The sequence below is a fragment of the Copidosoma floridanum genome, unplaced genomic scaffold, assembly GCF_036245765.1.
Source record: "Copidosoma floridanum isolate Cflo_tuat_1 unplaced genomic scaffold, Cflo_Japanese_pri ptg000013l, whole genome shotgun sequence".
Classification (NCBI taxonomy): domain Eukaryota; kingdom Metazoa; phylum Arthropoda; class Insecta; order Hymenoptera; family Encyrtidae; genus Copidosoma; species Copidosoma floridanum.
This window is the reverse complement of record NW_028321890.1, coordinates 13,526,223-13,549,012: the sequence shown is the minus strand read 5'-3', so window position 1 is coordinate 13,549,012 and position 22,790 is coordinate 13,526,223. Positions and strand designations below refer to the sequence as shown.

The following is a 22,790-nucleotide window of genomic DNA, read 5'->3' as shown; positions in this document are numbered from 1 at the left end:
AGCGTACGTACTACGCAGCTCTAGTGCTTGGGTCACAGTGCTTGGGCTGGTTGCCCGTAAAAACCTTCAGAAGGCTATTATCTCGATTATTTATAATCTTTTTGATGTCAATGCATGGTTACTAAGGGAATCCTTAGCATTTTCGCTGAAGACCACGTATACAACCAGCTACGGTCTGTCACCCGAGCGCCCGACGCGTTTACAATACACACTTGTACCCTTTTCCTCGAAACACTCCTGCTCATCGTCCTTGTTATATTCTTGTGTCATCCCCTTTTTTTCACTCTAAAAATGTTATTCACCTGCAATAGATCAACTCACCCCATTCCCCCACAGTCCGATTAGTTTTTTTTCCATTAACTTTTTTTTGGTGTTGATTGTTCCCCAGCAAGCTTGAAGCTGTGCAGTTTCTCAGTGCATTATTATACGAGAGTTCAGCCATTAGTTCGTGTTGTAACAGAAAATTGTTGACACGTAGATGAGGATCAGAACCAACACATACATATAATGAAAATCTGTTGGTTTTTTTTACTTATTCGATTGAATCAATAATATATGGCCATGTTGCTCGTATCGGTAAGATTTTTAATTTCATAATGGTTTCGTCGATGACGTCATTTTTTTTCATTGAACGATTTTTTTTTTCACGGTTTCAAGTCGTTTTTTGGAATGTCTTTTAAATATTAAAAATTAATTAAACCAAAATTCACTCAACGATAACATGAAACTAGTAATCTCATATCAACGTGCAGGTTTGGCCGTTCGGCTATGTACTTGTAATGATAAGTGAAGAAATTTTATTACCCTGCACGTTAGTTGCTTTTTCAATAATAAAGCCTATTGCTAGATAAAATAAATTGTTAAGATTGTACGAGACAAAGGTGTTTCTTGTTGCCTTGACTTGGCATAAGTGAAATGAAAATTGGATAGTCGAAATTTTTCGTTATTCTGAGAATATTTTAGTACGGTTCCATTGTCTCGGAAAATTCCTTATGATCCTAATAAAAGTTTAAATGATTTAAATTCCTGAAAATTATGAATCTCAGTTTGTTTACCAGTTGTTGAATTTTAAATTTAATAAAAATAAAATTCTAAAAAACTTTAAGTTTAAAACATTCAAAAGTACCTACACCTATAAAAAAAAAATGATAATGAATTAATAATAATTACGAAGAAATATTGTTGAAGTTTTCTCTTAATATTAAATAAAATTTTTAAAATATATATCCAATTCCCTCTATCAAGCGTATTGCTGTACGTCTTATATCAACAAAGTCGAGAACGAGGATTCCTTGGGGCACGGGAGTTTGACTTTTTCGTCGATCGAATTTGTCAAGCTTCTTCTGCGGCTCTTACCCCATGATTCTGAAAAATCTTAACCGTACTCGTACACCACCATCCAATCAACTGTTTGTTAAACACATTTTTTTTAATACCAATTACAGTGTACAAATGCTTCCGTATTAATGATTATTTTTTTAGATTAACTAAGTGTTAATTGTTGAAAAAAAATAATTTTTAAGAAACTTAAGATCTTCTACGATTAGGTGTTTTTTTAGAACCGTAATTAAGGTAGTGTCAAATTTTTTCATCGCACAATAACTTATAGTAACGAAGAAGCAATGGTTAATTAGTTACCTCAGGCATTTTTAGTGAATGATTATTTAATTTTCTTATTTAATTTTTAAATAACTGAAACAGTTGCTCCCATTGTCTGATAACTTGACCTTATTAATTCGTGGTGCTCAGAAGAAACGTACTCACTAATCTAACTTTAAATGTGAGTGGTGTCAAGACAATATAAAAACTAGTGGACAGAGGGTGCTTGGGTACCCAAGTATAGAGTTTTACTTCTATGACATTATATGACAAACAATATAATTTTTAATATAAAAATACCCTCTACGAGACAATATTGTATATGAAGGTGAGCCAATTATCGTGGAAATAAGTATACCTTGATTGGGTATGATTTGAATTAATATTAAATACTACGGTGATAACATCTGTAATGTCACGCTCTATCAAGTATGATCCTACACTTATTTCTTGTTAATATTTTATACCCAAAATATGATTGTATATAGAAAATTAACTAAACCATCTTGTAGTATAAATTTCTTTAATAGGGTAGTATTAAATGCCAGTCATTGTCCCTTTAGGATGTTTATCACACGTCAGTTATTTTAACAGATATCATTTATACATCAAAATTATATTAAAAAGCATAAAAAATACCTATATACCAAAGTTGCAGCTCGTTTGACTAGACCATTTTATTATATATTTTAATGTAGGATATGTGAGGCATATCATACTGACTTTCCCTGGTAACAGCAAGGCTACTTTGGCAAGAGGGCATCGACAGGAGGAAAACAAGGTAATATAAGGCCCAGCGAGCCTCAAATTGCGGAATTCAGGCAATCGTGTGAGCAGGCAGTTGAGTGCTATCAAGAAGGTCGGACGTTACCAACGGACTCGAGCGTTATCAAATCAAGACACCGGGCGATAATTACGGGAGGACACGACGAGCACAGAACGGGCAGACACGCGCCACTTTGCCTTATAAATGTGGTATTTTTAATAAAAGTCTTCAGGGAAATAAGTATATATCATTCTCACAATGCACCTCCGTACTAATTTCTTTCCCACGTAACAATATGATACATTTAAATAAATTGATATTTAACATGTAGACTTATGAAAAAATCACGTTAAATGGCATTGGTATCATTTGTAGGAAGCTCCCAATTTTTTAGGTATAAAAGATTACTTTTAGATAAACCTTTCGAATTTTTAAATAGACCCACAAGTTGGTTTTCAAATGAAATTAGAAATAGAAGATGAAGTCTGCGTAAAAGCATGTACATAAGTACATTCACATGAGAAAAACAATTGCTAACTTGACTGCACACATTGGAGTTCTTCTCACTTCTTTGATTTTTTCTCTCACTCACTATGTAAAGAACTACCTTGAGTCTAAAAATTGCTTTAATCCTAAATGAAAAAATTATAAAAGCATAAGACACAATAAAACTAATTATTTTATCCGTATGGTACAAGAAACATTTTTTTTTATTTTTGAAAATTTTAATAAAATATAAGAAGTTGTATGAACAGTTATTTGTTTACTGTAAAAGTAAAAAATTTAACAAGTAGGCATAAATATTTATTAATACATTGGAAAGATACTTTACTAAAATATACTGATTTCCAAGTTTTTTGAAAAAACATTTTTCTTGAATTATTTTAATAAGTAAATTATTTATCAATCTAATTTATAATCAAACCAAATGAATTAATATACATTAAATACAAATTAACATCAAAAATAAGTTCTGAACTGTAAAATAATCTCAAGTAAATGATTTTTATTTTGATTATAAACAAGCGCCCCCCCCCCCTCCCGTCTCGGCTTCGCCCGATACTCACTAAATGGAACACCGTAGTGTTTTGACATGTGTGAAACGTTTTCAGTGGAAAATTATATATCTAATTCTAACATTTCTCAGAACAAAAATATTCTCTTCATAAACATATTTGTTTGGAATGCATACAATTTATTTGGTCAACTAAAAAGCTGTTAAAAGTAAAAAAAAAATTATTTTAAAAAGTACTGTGCATTCCTTATATAATTTATAAAATAATCGATGGTCTTTAAGGGCCGTTAACTTGCAGTTTTTCCCGTTCAATCTATGAACATGGCTATTTTTCATAGCTGTAAAGATTTAAAGCTAACAAAAAATTTATTATTAAAAAATTTTTTTCTCTCATCTTACAACGTTATTACCGGAGCAAAAAAGTCCTGGAACCTAATCTCTGCATTATTTATCGCAACAGAAATACGAATACATACTCTACCTATTTAAAAATCTGAAAAATTCAAGAAATTACTATGAGGGTTATAGTGAAAAGCTGATCTTTTACTTAATAAGTTCTTTCGTCATTTTCTTGACGCCTAAAATTGTATTCATAAGATGCATTTAAAGTTATTCTTCTAACTCGACTTCTTGTGACTTCTGGAATAGTTGAGACTTTTGTGAGCCCTAAAGGCTATTTTTTTTAACTTTATCAGGTTGTAATATGTTTGTTGGCAAGGTAGTTTGACGTCCAATAGCCCTAAAATAGACCGGTGAGCTTCTTAAGTTTTTCTTGACTGAAGTTTCCAGCAAACGTGACTGCCTGGATACCTCAGAGTTTAAAGCTTTGGAGCTAGTTGTAAAGCTCTTTCCCAAAGTCTCCTGGTATAACATCGAAGACAGTGTCTAAAGCACCTTTTTCTCAGACTCAGTTGTTTTGGTGATTTAAGGTGGAAAGGTACGTTCGTGATGCTTTCCCGTTGGTAACTGTCCCGTTGGCTCACGTTTATTATTTTTCCTTCATAGCTGTTAGGTTCTCCCAGCCCAGACCTTGAAGAGGATCGGTGATTCCTGGTTAAATGCCTAAAGTTGAAAGGGTAATATAGGGTCGTCGGTCACTGAGGTTCCCAACCTTAGGACAAACAACTCTGGTCGTGACGTATGCCAGTGAATGACTGACTTGGTTTGATATTGGCCGGCTTTACATAGTCTTCGAGTTGACGAATCGTCTCCGGAAATCGTAGTAAAAATGTATTAGTTGGCAAGGTAATTTAAATTTAGGTAGCCCTTAAAAGAACCGATGAGATTTATGGTTAAGAAGAGAACGTAAATACTTATAATGGCCCTAAAAAGTGCCAGTAGTGAATCTTTCAGCTATTCCTTATTATTATTATTTCTGATAATAAAGAGCTGGCTACGGGTATCTTGACTCTTACCCTTCAAGTCTCTGTGTACGGAGACCGAGATGGAGGTAGGTACGTCGCTAACCAAAGAATATTTCGTCTTCGAGTCGTTCCCCAGATATTAAACCGCTCTTTGTTAGTCGGGAAAGTGGGCCTAGAAAACACCTTCTCTGTGGGTATGCTGTTGGTACGACTACTGAGAAGGTTGCCGTTGTAGTTGCACGTGATTCTCAGGGCTGTCTTTTCTGGCTCACATTTAGAGTAAAAAATTGTCTGACAGCACCAGATGGAATGGTGGGACTGCCACACAACTCTGAAGAGTTAGAGCAGGTTGTACTCTGGCTAGACATGCCTCCTGATATTGTACCACAGACGTAATCAGTGTGAACAGTCATAGACATTTTGCCCAAACGACATTTTTTCTACCAATCAGAAGATTGCCCGTTGCTGTGACAACATAGTATCTTCATTTACTTTTGAGATAGTTTTCAAGAAGATTTTTAAGAAAATTCCTAAAAAATTTTTTTAAAATTTGGAAAGATTTTTCTTTGTATTCTTATCTTATCTTACTGATATATAAAGCAAAGTTACTAATACCGTTGTAATCGCTAACCACGAAAACTTCCGAGCCAATTTTACCGAAATTTTGCATACCGAGTTTTGACACTTCCTAGAAGGTCTTAGTATAGTTTTTATCTTTAAAAATTTCATAACAATAGCAACAACCAAGATCAAAGATTTGCGAAAATATGCCAGCTTTTCACGTTAGCTCAGTATAATCCGCTAGATGGCATTGCCATAAACTCGAAGCTACCTACAGAATTAGATAATTGTACAATTAAATAATTGTAGTTATAATGCACCGGAAATGCGTCTAGCAGATTTCTGTAGTCGTCTATTGGCAGATTAATGAGAGCTGCATTAACGATGTAGATGATAGTCGTGTAGCTAGGTATCCCAGTTACCGACGACACTTTTGTTTAATGAGTCATAGACATTGTACTCAAACGACATTTTGCCCGCCAATCAGAATATTGCCCATTGCTATGACAACATAGTGTCTTCATTTACTTTCGAGATAGTTTTTAAGAAGATTCTTCAAAAAATTGTTGAGAAAATTCTTAAGAAATTTTTTGAAAAATTTCTTAAGTAAATTCGTAAAAAAATATTTAAGAAAATTATTAAGGAAATTCTTGATAAAATTCTTGAAAAAATTATCGTTATAGATTCTCAAGCTAAAAAAGTACATATTTATATACAGAGATCGAACGTGGATAATAAATAGTTATCTATGATTTTTTTTGGTATAGACAGTAGTAGTACTGCTGGTTTGTGCAATTTTTATCATGATCTCCAGTTTTGGATAATATTGTGCTCAAAGATAAAAATGGTACATTATTTTATTTCCATGAAGAATAGCACAAAGTTTATTATTTTTAAATGTTCTAAGATAAATTAAAATTGGTCTCTTATATTAAATAAACAGGTTTGTATTTTTGCAGGTTCTGAGCTTCTAGTTTTGTGACAATATTACGATAAAAATTGTGTTTTAAGCATGGCAAAGTTAGGAAATATCGTAAAAAAGCATATTTATTCGTAAGTCGTTGAGGTAGTACTATCGGTACTTTAATTATGGTTTAGATATCGATGAAACTGTACGAACTATCAAATTCAGACGTCAAAATAACTGGGTTAAAGTTTAGTAAAGGGAGGGTACCTAAAAAAAAAGTTACAGACATTCATGCTTTTATAAATTAAACACAATGATAATAAAAAATCAGGTTTTTTTCTTAATTAAACTTGGATTAAACTTAAATTACCGTTTCAATCTTGAAAAAAGTGACACGTAGGAAAGTCAATGTTTAAAAAATAGTTTAGGCACTCGAATGTACTGATTGGGTGTTTATGGTATAAAAAAGTAAAAAAATAAACTAAAATACGTGCTGCAGTATGACACTTTTTTACCAAATCATTTCTCAAATATTTTCTACTGAATATTAGTACTTGAAACATTGTACACGTACTTTGAGATATAAATCAACAGTAAAATTAAGATATCTCTAATTTTCTAAACTTTCTCACTTACTTTTTTCAATTCAAGTTTTATTTGTACGTTAGAATTTTGTCTAGGCAATCTCAACAATTATTTCTACAGACTATAATCAACTTAATTTAATGAGGATTATTTATGAATTTTTACATAATCTTCCATGGAGGATTATTCAGGTATTTGTATTTTGAGTATAACCAGTCGTGTGAGTTTATAAATTTTCTGGTAAACTTACACGTAGATTTATGGTAATTACCGTCAATTTAATGAACAATTTTTTCTACTATTAACCGCAAGTTTAGGCTGTGTGACATAGGCACCCGAACTGTTTCTAAAAATCTGCAAAAATAGCCGAAAAATTGCGCGTAATTTCCTCAAATTTCCGCTACTTGTAAAACAATTGCGCGTAACATACTTTTGTAGGAATTAATTATTACTTGCAGGTGCTGCTCTATTGAAAATAACCACGTGGTTTTACCACGTGGTAAACCACATAGTTTTACCACGTGGTTTACCAGGTAGTTTTCGTCTCAAAATGCCACATGATTTTTAAAACGAGGTAGTTTTGTAATACCACGTGGTTTTTTCACCAAGAAGCTCAATAGTTTTCACAAATATTACTTTTTTCTTCCTAGTTTTATTGATAAATTTTTTTCTTGTCTTGTTAGATACTATCGTAATAAATACTTTTACAAACAGTTTTCTGCGCGATTTCTATTCCTCTATTTAAAAAAATAACGTGGTTTCACCACGTGGAAAAACCATGTGGTAGGTCACGTAGTTTTATATTATAAATCACGTGGTTTTGTTTTAAATTAACACTTGGTTCTAAAAATCACGTGGTTTTATTACGACTATGTGGTTTTTTAAAAACCATGTGATATTTTTAGACAAAACCACGTGGTTTATAATATGAAACTACGTGGTTTACCACAAGGTTTTTCTACGTGGTAAAACCACGTGGTTTTTTTCTATTTTTGAAAATATCGGATAAGACAAACAAACATAGCAAATAAGGTAATATCTTTTTTATATTTATAAGCTGCAATCAGTTCATCAATCACAAAAAATATTTTTCTTACTACCTCCCCCGAAAGTTCAAGTTTCGGTGGCTGTAAATAGGGACGAAAGCTGATATTCCTTCCCTATCTATGCGACATTTAAATCACATAGAGGGGTCGGGAGAAAAGCTCCCTGCTTCTTACTTTCCTTTGCGTGAGAGAGAGGTAGAGAGAGTGAGCAGCAGTGCAAATGTTTATTAGTATTAAGTATTTACCTACGCAGTGTTTATTTATTTTTTTTCAAGCTGTGAGAAAATTTGGAGCACGTGTCGAACTCGAGTGTGATCATAAATTTGACGTGCAATACATGTTATCTCTTTCGGTAATGTGTAACGTAGTAAATTTCGAACCTAAATCTGAATATAGAAACAATCATAAGATAATTGTTAAAAAATCTTATTAAAATCTAACTCTTGACTTTTGCAGCAACCAATGCCGAGAGTCGAAGAAATAATCATATTAGCGTATAAATGATTTAATACTGTTGATAAGCAAAAATAATATTTATACGACATCATTTAGTACCTCATAAAATTTGAAGGATTTTTAATAAAATGAAATTGTTTTGACCGACTTTTTCGCATTTTGGGCCTGTTATCATCCACTAACCAACAACCCTCGCTTCACTTTGGTCATAAATGTTATTGGATGATACAGGCTCTTTACTTTTGCCTTAAACATAACCTACCACTACTGAAGCTAATTATTTACTGATTTTTAATGAACCACAAATTTTCGGCCGAAGCTGCAGAAAAAAACAGTATACATTACACGGAACGTCACTTAATAATGCGTCCCGGCGGTTTACCTCTCGGCTTCGCCTCGCGGGGCAACTTCACCGCCGGAGCGGAGAAGTTGTCCCTTGTAATATAATGTACTATGAGATACATGTTGTGTGTAGTTTAAAAATCTTGTTAATACATGTTGAAGAATGATGTTTTTATATTCCAGAGTGTCTTTTTTGGGTTTTTTGTGTCATAACAAATGTAAAAGTACAAAATAATCATACACTTCAGTTTAAGTTATAATTAGTTTAAGTTAATTAAATTTTATGTATAATATTTAAAAATAATATATTACAGCGTCTTACATTATTTTAAGGATAATTATATAATTAATTAATATGGTACAAAAATCACGTGAAATGTCACGTACAAAATCTCGTAATTTAAACTGTGATCAATCACACGATGCATAGCATGATATTTTTGAGCAAAAAGTCTCGTGATAAATCACGTGATTTTCTTTAAATTAACGTAAAAAAAATATTATATTGTAATAAGTATTACAATTATCAAAATTATGATAATGATTATCAGGACTAAGATAAGTACGATTTTACTTGTAATTACAATTATTACCGTTCAAAACCAGGATTATTAGGATACATGTACGTAATTAAGACTTTAATCATCATTAAAATAATTATGTGATAATTATGATTATTCTGATTTTGTAATTATTGTGATGATAATAATATTTATAATAAAAACAAAATAATAATAGTCATAATAATAATAATTGTAATAATTTCTACAGTTACGACAGTGGTAACAAAAGTTATGATGATGATGAACATGCTCATTCTTTTTATGATTGAAATGAGTATGATAATGATAATAACGATTATGATAATTATAAAATTATGAAGATACCGAGTACTATGATTTTTTTATAGTAATAATAGTTATTCTAATAAATGAGAAGAATGCAATTGAACGAATCACAATGATAATGATGATTGTGTTTATGATTAAAATAAATGTTATGTCTATTACAATATTTATTACGACTGAAATGCATACACATACACGCGCGGGCGTACAATGACTATGATAATGTTTGTGATTGCGATGATTGTAATTATAATTACAGAAATTATCAATAGTATTATTGTTCTAATCGCCATGATAATCATCGCCCGATACTAAACATTCATATCAATACAAATGGTTTTTTTTATTGGGCGTAATAATCGTCATAGTCAACATCATCTTTATCACAACAATTATTATCGTTATTAATATGACAGTCATTGATTTTGTTTTCTTAATTATTATCATAATCATATCAATAGCTTAAATTATTTATCATGATCGTAATCACTACAATCTTAATTGTTATTATAGTCATCTCAATTATCATACTCGTAACTGTAATCGTCACGACCATAAACATCACCCAATTTTTATTATTATCATAACAATCTTTATAAAAACTATAACCACTAGTGTAATCATCTCTATCTTCATCATTATCATAATTTTGATAATTGTGATACTTATTACAATATAAAATTTTTTATTACGTAAATTTAACGAAAATAACGTGTTTTATCACGGGACTTTTTCATGATGTGTAGCGTGACATTTTGCTCGAAAATATCATGTGATGCATTGTGTGATTAATTACAGTATAAATCACGTGATTTCTTACGTGACAATTCACGTGATTTTTGTAAGTAGGATATTACACTTTGAGAAAAAGTTTGCCTCATATGCGAACAACGCTAATGCTTAATTATTAACTATTGGAGATGTGTGTACTAAGACGCTGAAGTCATAAGATGCAATAGTAAAACAATGAAAAATTTTAGTCAAAGATGTTTGAAACATTCATGTACGAATTGCTTAAAATTTTTACACTTTTCAAAACTTAGTTTAAAAATAATCACGTCATATCTTGAAGGGAAAGCAAAATAAACCAAAAAATAGGACTAAAGCTACATTATATAATTGATAGTTAACTGATTTTATTATTTTCACAGAGCTTTTAACTATAAATTATTTATACACTTCTAAACATTTACTTACGTTATGATTGTGACAGACTATTATATATACATCTTTATTTATACTATACATATTATATATACATAGTTTACCTATAATTAACTGGAGCATGCATCTTCATTGTAGACACTGTTGTACGTGCTGCCCTTGACAACAAGCTTTTGTTATTTGATCTGTAATAAGGTCCACCTACGGTCTCTTAAGTATATAATTGAATAAATAAATAATCTAGAAAAGGTATTGCAAGCGTGGTGCTTACAGGAGAACAAAAATATTAAGGTGCACCAAATGAAACGTATATTATTGATATAAATACTTATACTGCAATACGAATTAAATGTACGCTGTTGAAAAAGTTATTAAATTTACTAAGAATTTTGTTAAATTTGATGAACTCTTACGATATATAAGTATACTTAATCTACAGAATTAATAAAAAGTTTAATGATACAATAATACAAATTAATGACATTTTATAAAGTTTTGCCGAAAAATTTTTAACGGTGTACACATCAAGAAAAATATATGAATACTTTTTAAAAAATAATCATAATACTATAAATTTCGAGCATAAACAGCAAAGAAATGTACGGAAATCGTGCTAAGTAGCTACATTTTGTTTACAATATATTATATAAGACAATATTATTCTAATCTTTGATAAATGATGAGTATTGAATATAATGATCTCTAATATTATGATCATTTATACAAGCTGTAAAAGATAAATATACAGATTTAAACAGATTAAGAATGATTGAACAAATTGTAGCAATCAATTACTATTACAATCACTAAATTATATATTTTATAAGAGTAGAGATAAGTGATCTGTTGGGGGTGAGGCGGGAAAATGACGTATACGAAAGTATTTAACATTTTCCATAATAAAACTCTATATGCAGAGCTCCTTTTGATGCATGGGACGAAACGTGTTCAAATCCTTTTCTTTTTTCGTCTTATACCCAACCTTGCTGTGTATACACTGAGGGAAACCTAGCGCGTGATCCGTCCTTAAGGTGGCGCGGTTGAGCTGCCGCTTGTTTGGAACGCACGGGACACCAGACTAGCGCGTCAGCTGCACCACTAGACTGGCTTGAGCGTTGAGCTGTTAGGCTAGCGCAAGTACTGCATCATACAGTGTACCATACGTTAAGCATGAGAATAAAATCGTATCTGTATTTATTCGTTAATTAAAATTTAAACGTCGATTAAAAGTTTAAACGCATTGTGACTCAGAAAGCCACTTTGTTTCATTTTCCATTTTGAAAAACTTGTTCGTTTTAATCAAAAATTTGAATTAGAATATTTTTTACAAATACTACCACTTTTATCATGAAAAAACAAATATTCCAGCATACGGTGACTGTTAAAAAAAATAAAATGTTTACCTTATAATTGTAGCCAGTATACTGTTTAAACAAATTTCACTATATCTTAATTCTCCTGTCAACCCGGCAATACATACTAAACGATTTATGAATATAGTTAACATAGGTGAAAGTTGTTAATTTTTTTAAATTAAACTTATTTCCGTTATTTCATTTAAATAAAGGCAAGAAAAGAATATCACTTACATTATATTAATATAAATGTACTGTCTAATAAAAATAAGGTTATGTGAGTTTAAAAAAAAGGACATTTATCATGACACAACTTCATGAAGTCATCGGAATATGCTGTATATATTTAAAAGAAGTGGTCTATCTTTCATTTAACGTACATCCGCAATAAATACTGAAGCACTATACGTTACATGAAATAGTTATAAAAAGAGTAAGTATTTATATACTGGTTGCTGTACCATATACCAAGTGCTGTACCGTATGTTTGACTGGCTGACGGACTATAGACACATTTGGTCGCTGCACTATGTACAGTACGTAATGACGATCCACACTGGACGCTCAGTCGGCCCAAGTGGTACAGTATCTTGAATACATTTTTCAAAAACGTCCTATCTCAAAATTACTTTAAAGATCATCCTATCTCAAAATTATATTTAAGAACGTCCTATCTCGAAATTATATTGAAAAACGTCCTATCTCAAAACTATATTGAAAAACGTCCTATCTCAAAATTATATTGAAAAACGTCCTATCTCAAAATTACATTGAAAAACGTCCTATCTCAAAATTATATTGATATAACGCCTCATCTGAAAATAATAAACTATTAAACGAGTAGTTTCTCAAAACAGATTATAATACAAAACTTATCTCAATAAATTTCTATTTTTTTTTTTCAAACTGACTTTGTCTAGTTTAAAATAATATTTTCTCACTACTCTTTATTTAGATAGTAAAGTTTAAATTATATGCTTTGGCATCTGTTAAAATCTGCTTGAGTTTGCTGGCCGGATGTGGGGGGAGGATAAGATGCACGTGGGCGCAATGATCGCCTATATTGAAACTCAGAACACACTTTGTTGAAAAACTTACTTGTGTTTTATACAGGTTGTTAAACCGTCCAAAGAACTAATCAAAGCAGGGTCGCGCTCGACCCTCGAGAGACAAAGATAATAGTAATAAACTTAAAGGTATAGGTATTATCGAAAATCACGACGCTTCTCCTCTTGACACGCTGTTGGCTCTCTCTCTGCTTCTTGCGGAGCTCTGCACTCTCCCTTTACAGTCTCGACAGGCTCCGTCGCTGCGATGGTGGCACTGGCGTGGGCGTATGGCGCGGGAAAACCAAACATACCGCCCGCCTCGTTCCAGGAACGATTGCACGTGGTTCATTTGTGGCCATAATGAGCCTAGCCGCCCGCCGTGAGCCCGGTGCCGGTTGGACCAGGATCGTCTGTGGCGTGATCAGCACACTCAATGACGGGAAGACGAGCAATCTTGGTGATAGGACGGACGTACTCTCCCGAGGCAGTTCTTACCCGAACAACGCGGACGGACCCATCTGGTCCCGGTTTGACGTCGACGATTCGGCTCAGTGGCCACTTCCCGATAGAGTTCAAAAGCGTTGGATCCACAACGAGGACTACGTCTCCAACGGCGAGATTGGGACGGGGCCGGGACCATTTCGTCCGTTGTTGCAAGGTGTTGAGATACTCGAGGGTCCAGCAGCGCCACAGCGCGTTGCGCATGTCTTGCACAAGGGTCCAATGGGTCAGGTAGTCTAGGTTTTCAGAAGTGTTGGTGGCAGGCAGAGAAGTAAGGGGTCCTCCGATCAGAAAGTGAGCTGGCGTGAGCATGTCCAAGTCCTCCGTATCTCCAGATAACGGGCCCAGAGGGCGACAGTTGAGAATCATTTCAATCTCTGCAAGCAGGGTTGAAAACTCCTCGAAAGTGAGGTGTCTAGTTCCAACCACTCGACGAAGATGAGTTATCATCGCTTTAACCCCAGCTTTCCATAAGCCTCCAAAGTGTGAGGCGGATGGCGGAATGAAATGCGAGTCGATTCCCTCGTTGGCCAGACTCTCAGCCACTGAATCCCAGTCGTGGTTGGCCCTAGCCATCAGCTGCTTGAGTTCGTGATCTGCCCCGTAGAAGTTCGTTGCGTTGTCGCTCCAGATTTCCTTTGGTTTTCCTCTGCGGCCTATGAAGCGAGTGAGTGCACCGAGGAAACTCGCTGTTGTTAGGTCTCCAACAGGTTCAAGGTGTAGGGTTTTTGACCACATGCAGACAAAAACAGCGACGTATCCCTTGACCGACTTGGCACCTCGACCCTTGGATCGGAGGATGGAGGAAGGTCCCGCGTAGTCTACTCCAGTGCGGCTGAAGGGCTGAGCGGGCGTCACGCGAGCTGTCGGCAAGGGAGCCATGAATTGGTGAAGGGGTCGAGCTGGTGCTTTCGAGCACACAACGCACTGATGAACTCGTCGCTTTATCTCCACTGCTCCTTCAACGATCCAAGCCCGTCGCATGACGTGCGAGTACGTTGAGCGAAAGCCGCCGTGCAAGGCTCGCTGATGTGCCCAGTCGATCACTAGCCTCGACAAGGGACATCTGGCATCCAGGACTGGTGGGTGTTTCTCTTAATAAGCAAGTGGTGAGTGACGAAGACGGCCGCCGACTTGTAGTATGCCTTCATCGTCCAAGAAGGCGCTTAGCCGGCTGAGGGGGCTCGAGATCTTGACAGGGAGAGAATTTTTCAAGGTCTTGATGTCGGCAGCAAAGTAACGAACTTGACTGAGTTTAGCGCAGCAAAGAAAACTGTGCTGGAGTTCTGCGACCGTGATTGGAGCTTCGGATTTCATGCAATCGGGTATTCTGATACCAGTCATGAGTTTCTTACACTCGATACGAGTCCTTAGTATCAAGATGAACCGTCGGCATCTGACGAGCACTCGGAGCATGTGCAGCAAACTAGAAAAGTCGTCCATGAAATCGCGGCTTCCTTGCAAGATGGTCAGGCAGGTGGTTGATGCGATGGTGTGTCGGCCTCCGTCGTAGTGACCGGTCGGAGAAGGCAGCTGCTGTAAGGTTGAGGGCCACATAGAAGGTGGGTCTGTTAGCCAAGACGGGCCGGTCCACCAGAGGTTGTTGTGTTGAAGAGTCGAAGGTTCCGCACCCCTGGTAGCGGTGTCAGCCGGGTTGTCGCTGGTGGGAACGTAGCGCCAGGTACCGTGAGCTGTGAGTTCCTGAATGTGATGGACATAATTGTCGACAAGATCGTTCCCAACAGGCTCGCTGGAGTGTAGCCAGCTGAGTACCGTGCTCGAGTCACTTCAAAGGTAGTACGTGCAATCCAAGATCGTCAAGCTCGCATCCGCGAGTCTGAGTAGGCGAGCAGCAAGAAGAGCAGCTCTCAGCTCTAATCGGGAAATAGTCATCCGTGTATTCTGTCGCTCCGGTGGAACGAGACTTTTGATCGGAGAAAGCTTTGTCTTCGCGCCGATAAGACTCACATTTACCGTGCCAGATTCCTGCTCAAATCTGATGTAGACCGCCGTCGCCAAGGCTCTTCTGCTGGCGTCGGCAAAGGCGTGTAGTTGGATCAAACTGGCCGGGGACGATTGAAGCCATCGAGTAAGGGTGAGTAGGGAGACGTCAGACAGCTTGGAGTAAAATGACTCCCATCGCTTAGCGTAAGATGCCGGCAGTGGCTCATCCCATGTTAGCTTTGCCCTCCAAAGGTCTTGGATAAGCATTTTGGCCACGACAATAATGGGTGACAGCCAGCCAGCAGGGTCGAAAAGCCGAGCCGCTTCAGCCAGGACACGACGCTTTGTCAGTGTATCGCTCTTGTTGAATGCAGGGGGGGGAAAACCGAAAGCAATCGGCACTCGGATCCCAAGCAATTCCCAACTTATTCACTGGACCATCCGTGGTGAAGTGAAGCTAACTCGGTCGCAGCAAATCTTCGACTTTCAAATCGTGCAAGAGAGATGGCGTGTTTGAGACCCACTTCTTGAGTACGAAGCCGCCCGCCTTCAGAAGTTGAACCAGTTGATCTCTACGCTTTCTGGCCGTGTCCTCGTCGTCTGCGCCGGTCAAGAAGTCGTCGACATAAAGATTTCGGCGGACAGCGTCAACTGCTTCAGGAAAGGCAGCTCCTTCGTCCTCGCACAGTTGCGTTACAGTCTTTAACGCTAAATAAGGTGCGCTAGCCTCTCCGTAGGTGACTGTAAGCAAGACGTAGTGAGTCTCCGGCTCATTTTCACCTTGACTCCAGATGACTCGTTGTAAATGCACGTCCTCCTTTCGGATTTGTATCTGACGGAACATCATCTTGATGTCTGCACAGAAGGCTACTCGGTAAAGTCTCCACCAAGTGAGGACACTGACAATGTCATTTTGTAATTTGGGCCCTGGATAGAGAGCGTCGTTCAGACTGTATCCCGTTGAGGTGGGGCTCGAGGCGTTGAAAACAACGCGAAGGCACCACCCACCGTCACTGCGCTGCCAGATGGCGTGATGAGGTATATAGTTAACCCTCTGAGGGCAGTTCTCCATCTCCTGCTCCGACACTGGACGCATGTGGCCTAATCGGATGTATTCGCTCATGAATGCCACGTAGTGCTCTTGAAGGTCAGGATCCATTTTCATTCTCCTCTGTGCAGCGTGTAAGGCTGCTCTAGCCTGGTTCAAGCCGTCTCCGAGTAGATCGAGATAGTCTTCTTTGACAGGGAGAGGGACGACATATCTACCACTGCTGTCTCTCGAGTGGTGCTGAGCGTAACAGGCTTCGCACTTGGCATCAGCCGGAGAGACTCGAACTATACTTGGTATTTCTTCGACCACCCAATACCGCTGCATTAGTCCCACGAGGCACTCACTCCAGAGTCCCGTGTCCTGCAGCATTGCTAGGCTTGATGTGGTAGGAGCCGGGGAATCGCCTTGAGCTCCGGTGATCGTCCAACCAAATATCGTTCGTTGAGCGATGAAGCTCCCTCGGCTGACGAGGCCGGAACGAAGAATTCGGCCATACACGTCTGCCCCAAGGACCAGGTCGACTGGTCTGGGTGACAAAAAGTCTGGGTCGGCCAGTTTGAGTCCATGGAACTACGCGTCGGCATTGAAGTTGAGCTTCCTGGAGGGAGTAATCAGACCGATATGCTGCAGCACGTGAGCGTTAACTTGAAAGACCTTTTGCCCATTGGAAAGGCTTAGCTTCGTGCACGCCAATGAGGAGCTTATGACACCGCCCGAGATTCCAACAACCCCGATCGAAGAGTTCCTTAAGCCGTCACCGTACTTTCGAGCTAGTCGTAAGGTGGTAAGAGTCGACTCTGAACAAGGATCGAGAAGGGCTCGAGCTCTTCCGGAACGTCCAGTGCTACCACCCACGCTGATGATTGCCGTTGGTAGAAGGCCTAGTCAGAATGACTCGGAGCCATTCAAGGGACCCTCGCTGGGTTGTGTGTCCAGCTTAGGGAATTTCGGAGGCCTATTGGAATCGGTGGAAGAGTTTGTTCGCTTTCCGGAGGCATCATGAAGGGACGTGTGATGTTGTGCCCCGCAGGCCTGACATGACATCGGAGAAGGGCAGTTGCCCGCGGAGTGGCCCTCTCGCAAACAGTTGTAGCACAATCGATTTTTGGTGGCTAGTCCATGCCGATCATTTGGTGACATTCGTTTATAGGTGGTGCAGCGCCCAACGTAGTGAGGTTCCTTGCACGCAACGCAGCGCGCTGAGCCAGCTGTAGTCGCGGCCACTACGCGAGTTGGACGAGCAAACGGGCTTGACTTCGGATCGCCCCTGAAAGTCGCAGCAGTCGATCTCGGTGCGACTTTTGGCGCTAGAGACAAAAGAGTTCTGCAGTGACGTCGGAGGAAATCGGCCAGGTTCTTGAAAGTAGGGTAGAAGTTTCCACTACCACCGGAGCCCTTGTCGGACACTTCCAGCTCTTCTTCCCAATCTCGCCGAGTGGCTGTATCCATGGCGTCGGAAGCAAGAGAGATGAACCAATCATCCCACGAGTCAACGGGGCGAGCCAACGTTCGCAGTTGGTCGCGGTGTCTCTCCAGATCATCGAGCAACGCTTGAAGTCCGTGGGCAGACTCTTCCTTGAGCTGGTGTAGAGATTTGAGAGCTTTGATATGCTCTTGAGTCAACAGTCTCTGGTGGTAGTAGCGGGACTCCAAAATGGACCATGCGACGGCGTAATTGGACTCGGTGATCTGTAGGCTGTCGATTGCTGCCTTCGCCTCGTCGAGCACGCATGTCTTGAGGAAGTACAGCTTGTCTACGGCAGGGATTGTGTCTTTACCGTGAACTAGAGACTTAAACAGGTCCCTGAATGTCTCCCAGTTCTCTCGTCGTCCATAAAATGTCGGCAGAGTGATCTTTGGCAGTATTGAGGTGCCGTAGTTCGCTTGGGGTTGGATCTGGGGAGGTGGGTCGTCTCGAAAGAAACGTGCACGTTCATTGTATAGGTTGCCTCTAGCTTCAACGTAAAGGGCCTCCACGGCGAAGTACTTGTTATCTGTGAAGTACGGTGCGTCATTCGCTTCAGATCCTGTCAGCAATCGGACATGAGTGTCGGTGAAGTTGGCCCAGTAACCCTCAAGGAGTTCGAGTCGACTGAGAACGAGACCTTCCGTCCACTGTTCTGATTGAGTATCTCGAACCGCTCAAGAAGTATTCTCAATTACTTGACTCAGAGCCCGTTGAGAGTTGAGCATGTCTATGATTCTGAAAATAGATCAATTGCGTTGTAGCAAGGGTTTTGAAAGTAGTCACTTGAGTCAATTGAAGTGAGAACCGGTAAGAGAGGGGCTGCAAGTATGCAAGCAGCGTCTTGGGTTGCATCGTTAACATGAAGGACTGTTAACGACCAGGGTTGTTCGATCTTCTTGCGTGAGCGTTGTTACTCGAAAGAAGAGAACTGTGAGTCTCGGGTAAAGAAAAGTTCCATGGCTTTATGACCGTTGTTGGTCAATGACCTCCTGACCACCTTCGTTCAAGCGTCGTTGCTTGACCGCAGTGGCCAGGCGGTCCTGTTGAATAAGCAGTTGTTGCTTTTGATGCTTGCACGTACAGCGTTGGGGCTGTAAGTAATTTTTGATTCGAGTGGTCTCGTGCTGGGGACCAATCCATGTACGAAGCGATATCGGCAAGCGGCTATTGTAAGCCCTTTGTCACACGGTAAAAGAAGCCGTTCTTACCTCAATAGAACTGTTGCGAGAAAAGTGTGCTCCAGCCACTCTTAGCTCTCGGCCCGCACAGAAACACACGTACACATATGTATACACACATACATACACATGTGTGTGTAAAAGGGAGGGACAGATATGTATGATTATTGGAGAGATCACGAACTGCATCGTGCCCTGCAGCAGAATGTAGTAAGATAACCACACATAGGCGCACGTACACACACGGACACACACGTATAGATGCACACACACACACACATGTGTGTGAGAAAGAGAGGGAGAGAGGATGATACATGATTTTTTGAGAGAGAAAGAGCGCGAACTGCATCGCGCCCTGCAGCAAAATCTAGCAGGATAGAGCACTGTTAACGTCCTGGTGCCCGGGCGTTTCCGCATCGCTGCACTCGGACGGGCACTCATTGCACACACCACTGCGCGACGAACGCTGGTTCGGGGCACGAGGATAACAAAGCAGCGTAACGATGGCTGAGCACAAAGAGCAAAGAAAATATTGCATCCCATCGCGCGCTCACGGGGTGCAGAGAGAAGCGGGCTAATAAGCCTGCTCTGAGTGTCATAACCTGGCTGTCGTCCACGAGTGGGACCTTTTGCACGAGCACCGAGATCGTTCCCCCCAGATCCGGCTCGAAGGACCATTTTGTTAAAATCTGCTTGAGTTTGCTGGCCGGATGTGGGGGGAGGATGAGATGCACGTGGGCGCAATGATCACCTATATTGAAACTCAGAACACACTTTCTTGAAAAACTTACTTGTGTTTTATACAGGTGGTTAAACCGTCCGAAACACTAATCAAAGCAGGGTCGCGCTCGACCCTCGAAAGACAAAGATAATAGTAATAAACTTAAAGGTATAGGTATTATCGAAAATCACGACGCTTCTCCTCTTGACACGCTGTTGTCTCTCTCTCTGCTTCTTGCGAGGCTCTGCACTCTCCTTTTACAGTCTCGAAAGGCTCCGTCGCTGCGATGGTGGCACTGGCGTGGGCGTGTGGTGCGGGAAAACCAAACAGCATCATTAAATAATTAATTTACGTAATTAAAACTGTTTAAAATAATGTAAGTAATAGTGGACTCTTAAAACATTATTAAAAGGTGCCTTATATAATTTATACTTATAATTATTCAAAATATTAATCTTCAATTATATGTAAATACATTTTATTCATTTTCAACAAAAATGATAGTTTTCGTACCTGGTTGTGCATGTCGCCAGGGCGAGCACCAGGCCCGAGGGACTCCTTGTGCTTGCCCTGGTTGGATGCGCACCAGATGCGAACCCTATTTTTCGAGGGGCCGTCCACGGGGTTTAAAAATTCAAGACATAATGACGATTCAATTAGGATATAAATCTTGAATCACAAAAAAAAATTTAATTTAATTTAATAACCTTTTAAGCAATCAAGCATCGGCGATAAGAAACCCAATAGTTTATCAGTATATTAATTAGCAATATCTGCCTTGGTGAGTAAGCAACGGTGATTAAAAACCCAACTGTTTATTTGGAAATTTATTTTTTGAAAAATCTTTCAGGTGAGTAGGCATCGGCGATTAGAAACCCAACTGTTGTTTATTGGATTAATTAATGAAATAATCTTCTAAACGAGTAAGCATCGGCGATTAGAAACCCAAGTATTTTTCATTAGATTAATACATAAAATGATCTTTTAAAAGAGTAAGCATTGGCAATTAGAAACCCAACTATTTATGTGACAATTAATTAAAAAAATAATCTTTGAACAAATAAGCATCGGCGATTAGAAACCCAACTGTTGTTTATTAGATTAATTAATGAAATAATCTTCTATACGAGTAAGCATCGGCGATTAGAAACCCAAGTATTTTTCATTGGATTAATACATAGAATAATCTTTTAAAAGAGTAAGCATTGGCAATTAGAAACCCAACTATTTATGTGACAATTAATTAAAAAAATAATCTTTGAACGAATAAGCATCAGCGATTAGAAACCCAAGTATTTTTCATTGGATTTATAAATAAATAAATCTTTTAAAAGAGTAAGCATCGGCAATTAGAAACCCAAGTATTTTTCATTGGATTAATACATAAAATAATCTTTTAAACAAGTAAGCATTGGCGATTAGAAACCCAAGTGTTTTTCATTGGATTAATAAATAAAATAATCTTTTAAACGAGTAAGCATCGGCGATTAGAAACCAAACTGTTTATTTAGGAATTTTTTTTTTTTAAATCTTTAATGCGAGTAGGCATTGGCGATTAGAAACGATCAGATTTTTGATATTATTAAAAAATAATAGTACGTATATTACGCACCTAGTGAGCGAGGTTAAGAATGTCGCAGATTTCACGTAAATAAACGGATAACGTGAAATCTAGGACATTTCTCGACCACCAAACGTGGTGCGTATACTATTTTTCTGCATACCCTCGCCTAAAGAGCTGATTATCTGTTTAAGAGCAGGTCAGATATGAAGCACTGTCGGCAGGGGTATGCAGAAAAATATACTTTCAGGCCAACATAAATCGATGGTTAGAAACCCAACATTTTTTTTTTATTAATATTGAATATAACATTCTCTTAGGCGAATTAGCATCGGAAATTTAGATTTCTGGTATTATAAATAAATAAAATATGTCTTAGGGCGAGCATGAATCGGTGATTAGAAACCCCACAGTTTTTAAGTATTCATGATAAATAAAATACGCTTTTACTATTAATGTCGATTTTATTATTAATACGCTTTCAGGCGAGCAAGCATAGGAGATTAGAAACTCTACAGTTTTTTGATATTATTATTAAACAATATAAGCTTTTAGGCGAGCTTTAATCGGCGATTAGACACCCAACAGTTTTTTAGCTTTGATAATGAATATTATTTTGATACTGTTAGACGAGCATGCATCGGTGATTAGAAACCCTACAGTTTTTTAAAATTTTCTGTTAAACAATATAAGCTCTTAGGCGAAAGGAAAAACTATAAAGTCTCCAATCACTGATGCTTACTTGCCTGAAAGCATATTTTTTCATCATTAATATTCAAATCTGTTCGGTTACCAATTACCAATGCTGACTCACCTAAGAGCATATTTTATTTACTGATAACACTGAAATCTGTTAGGTTTCTAATCGCCGATGCTTACTTGCCTAAAATCGTCTTTTATTCATTTAAAGTAATAAAATCTGTTGAGTTTCTTATCACCGATAGTTACACACCTAAGTTATCATTTCATTTACTATTAATACTAAAATCTGTTGAGTTCATAATCACTGATGCTTACTTGCCTAAGATCGTATTTTATTTATTAATAATACTTAAATCTGTTGGGTTTCTAACGCTGATAATTACGTGTCTAAGTTTTTGTTTTATTCACTATTAATACTTAAATCTGTTAAGTTTTTCATCTCCGATACTTACTGGCCTGAGGGCTTTTTTTATCTTACTAATATATAAAGCAGAAGCGCTTAAACCGTTGTAATCGCTAACCGCGAAAACTACTAAACCGATTTTGCTTTAATTTTGCACACTGATTCATTATACTTTCTAGATGGTTTTAGTATAGTTTTTATTTT

The 22,790-nt window shown here is 37.9% G+C and overlaps 1 protein-coding gene across 1 annotated transcript; it reads right to left on the bottom strand.

Annotated features, from left to right (window-relative positions):
• Nucleotides 1-13,423: 13,423 nt before the first annotated feature.
• On the bottom strand, nt 13,424-20,253 carry LOC111644036 (uncharacterized). Its single transcript, XM_089590678.1, has 10 exons — nt 20,112-20,253; nt 19,650-19,950; nt 19,008-19,197; nt 18,717-18,756; nt 17,468-18,673; nt 17,128-17,350; nt 15,965-17,079; nt 15,527-15,903; nt 14,693-15,259; nt 13,424-14,650 (listed from the first exon to the last, which is right to left on the bottom strand). The coding sequence occupies exons 1-10, from the start codon at nt 20,251-20,253 to the stop codon at nt 13,424-13,426; spliced, it is 5,388 nt and encodes a 1,795-aa protein (XP_089446804.1).
• Nucleotides 20,254-22,790: the final 2,537 nt, after the last annotated feature.

What these genes read in the sequence shown, in the direction of transcription:
- LOC111644036 (XM_089590678.1), bottom strand. Translation starts at nt 20,253, where the DNA reads ATGCTGTTTGGTTTTCCCGCACCACACGCCCACGCCAGTGCCACCATC. An exon ending in CCAGCGTTCGTCGCGCAGTG is followed by an intron (nt 19,198 to 19,649) that starts GTGTGTGCAATG and finishes CGTGTGACAAAG; the next exon opens with GGCTTACAATAGCCGCTTGC. An exon ending in AGGAATCTGGCACGGTAAAT is followed by an intron (nt 15,260 to 15,526) that starts GTGAGTCTTATC and finishes CATCACATTCAG; the next exon opens with GAACTCACAGCTCACGGTAC.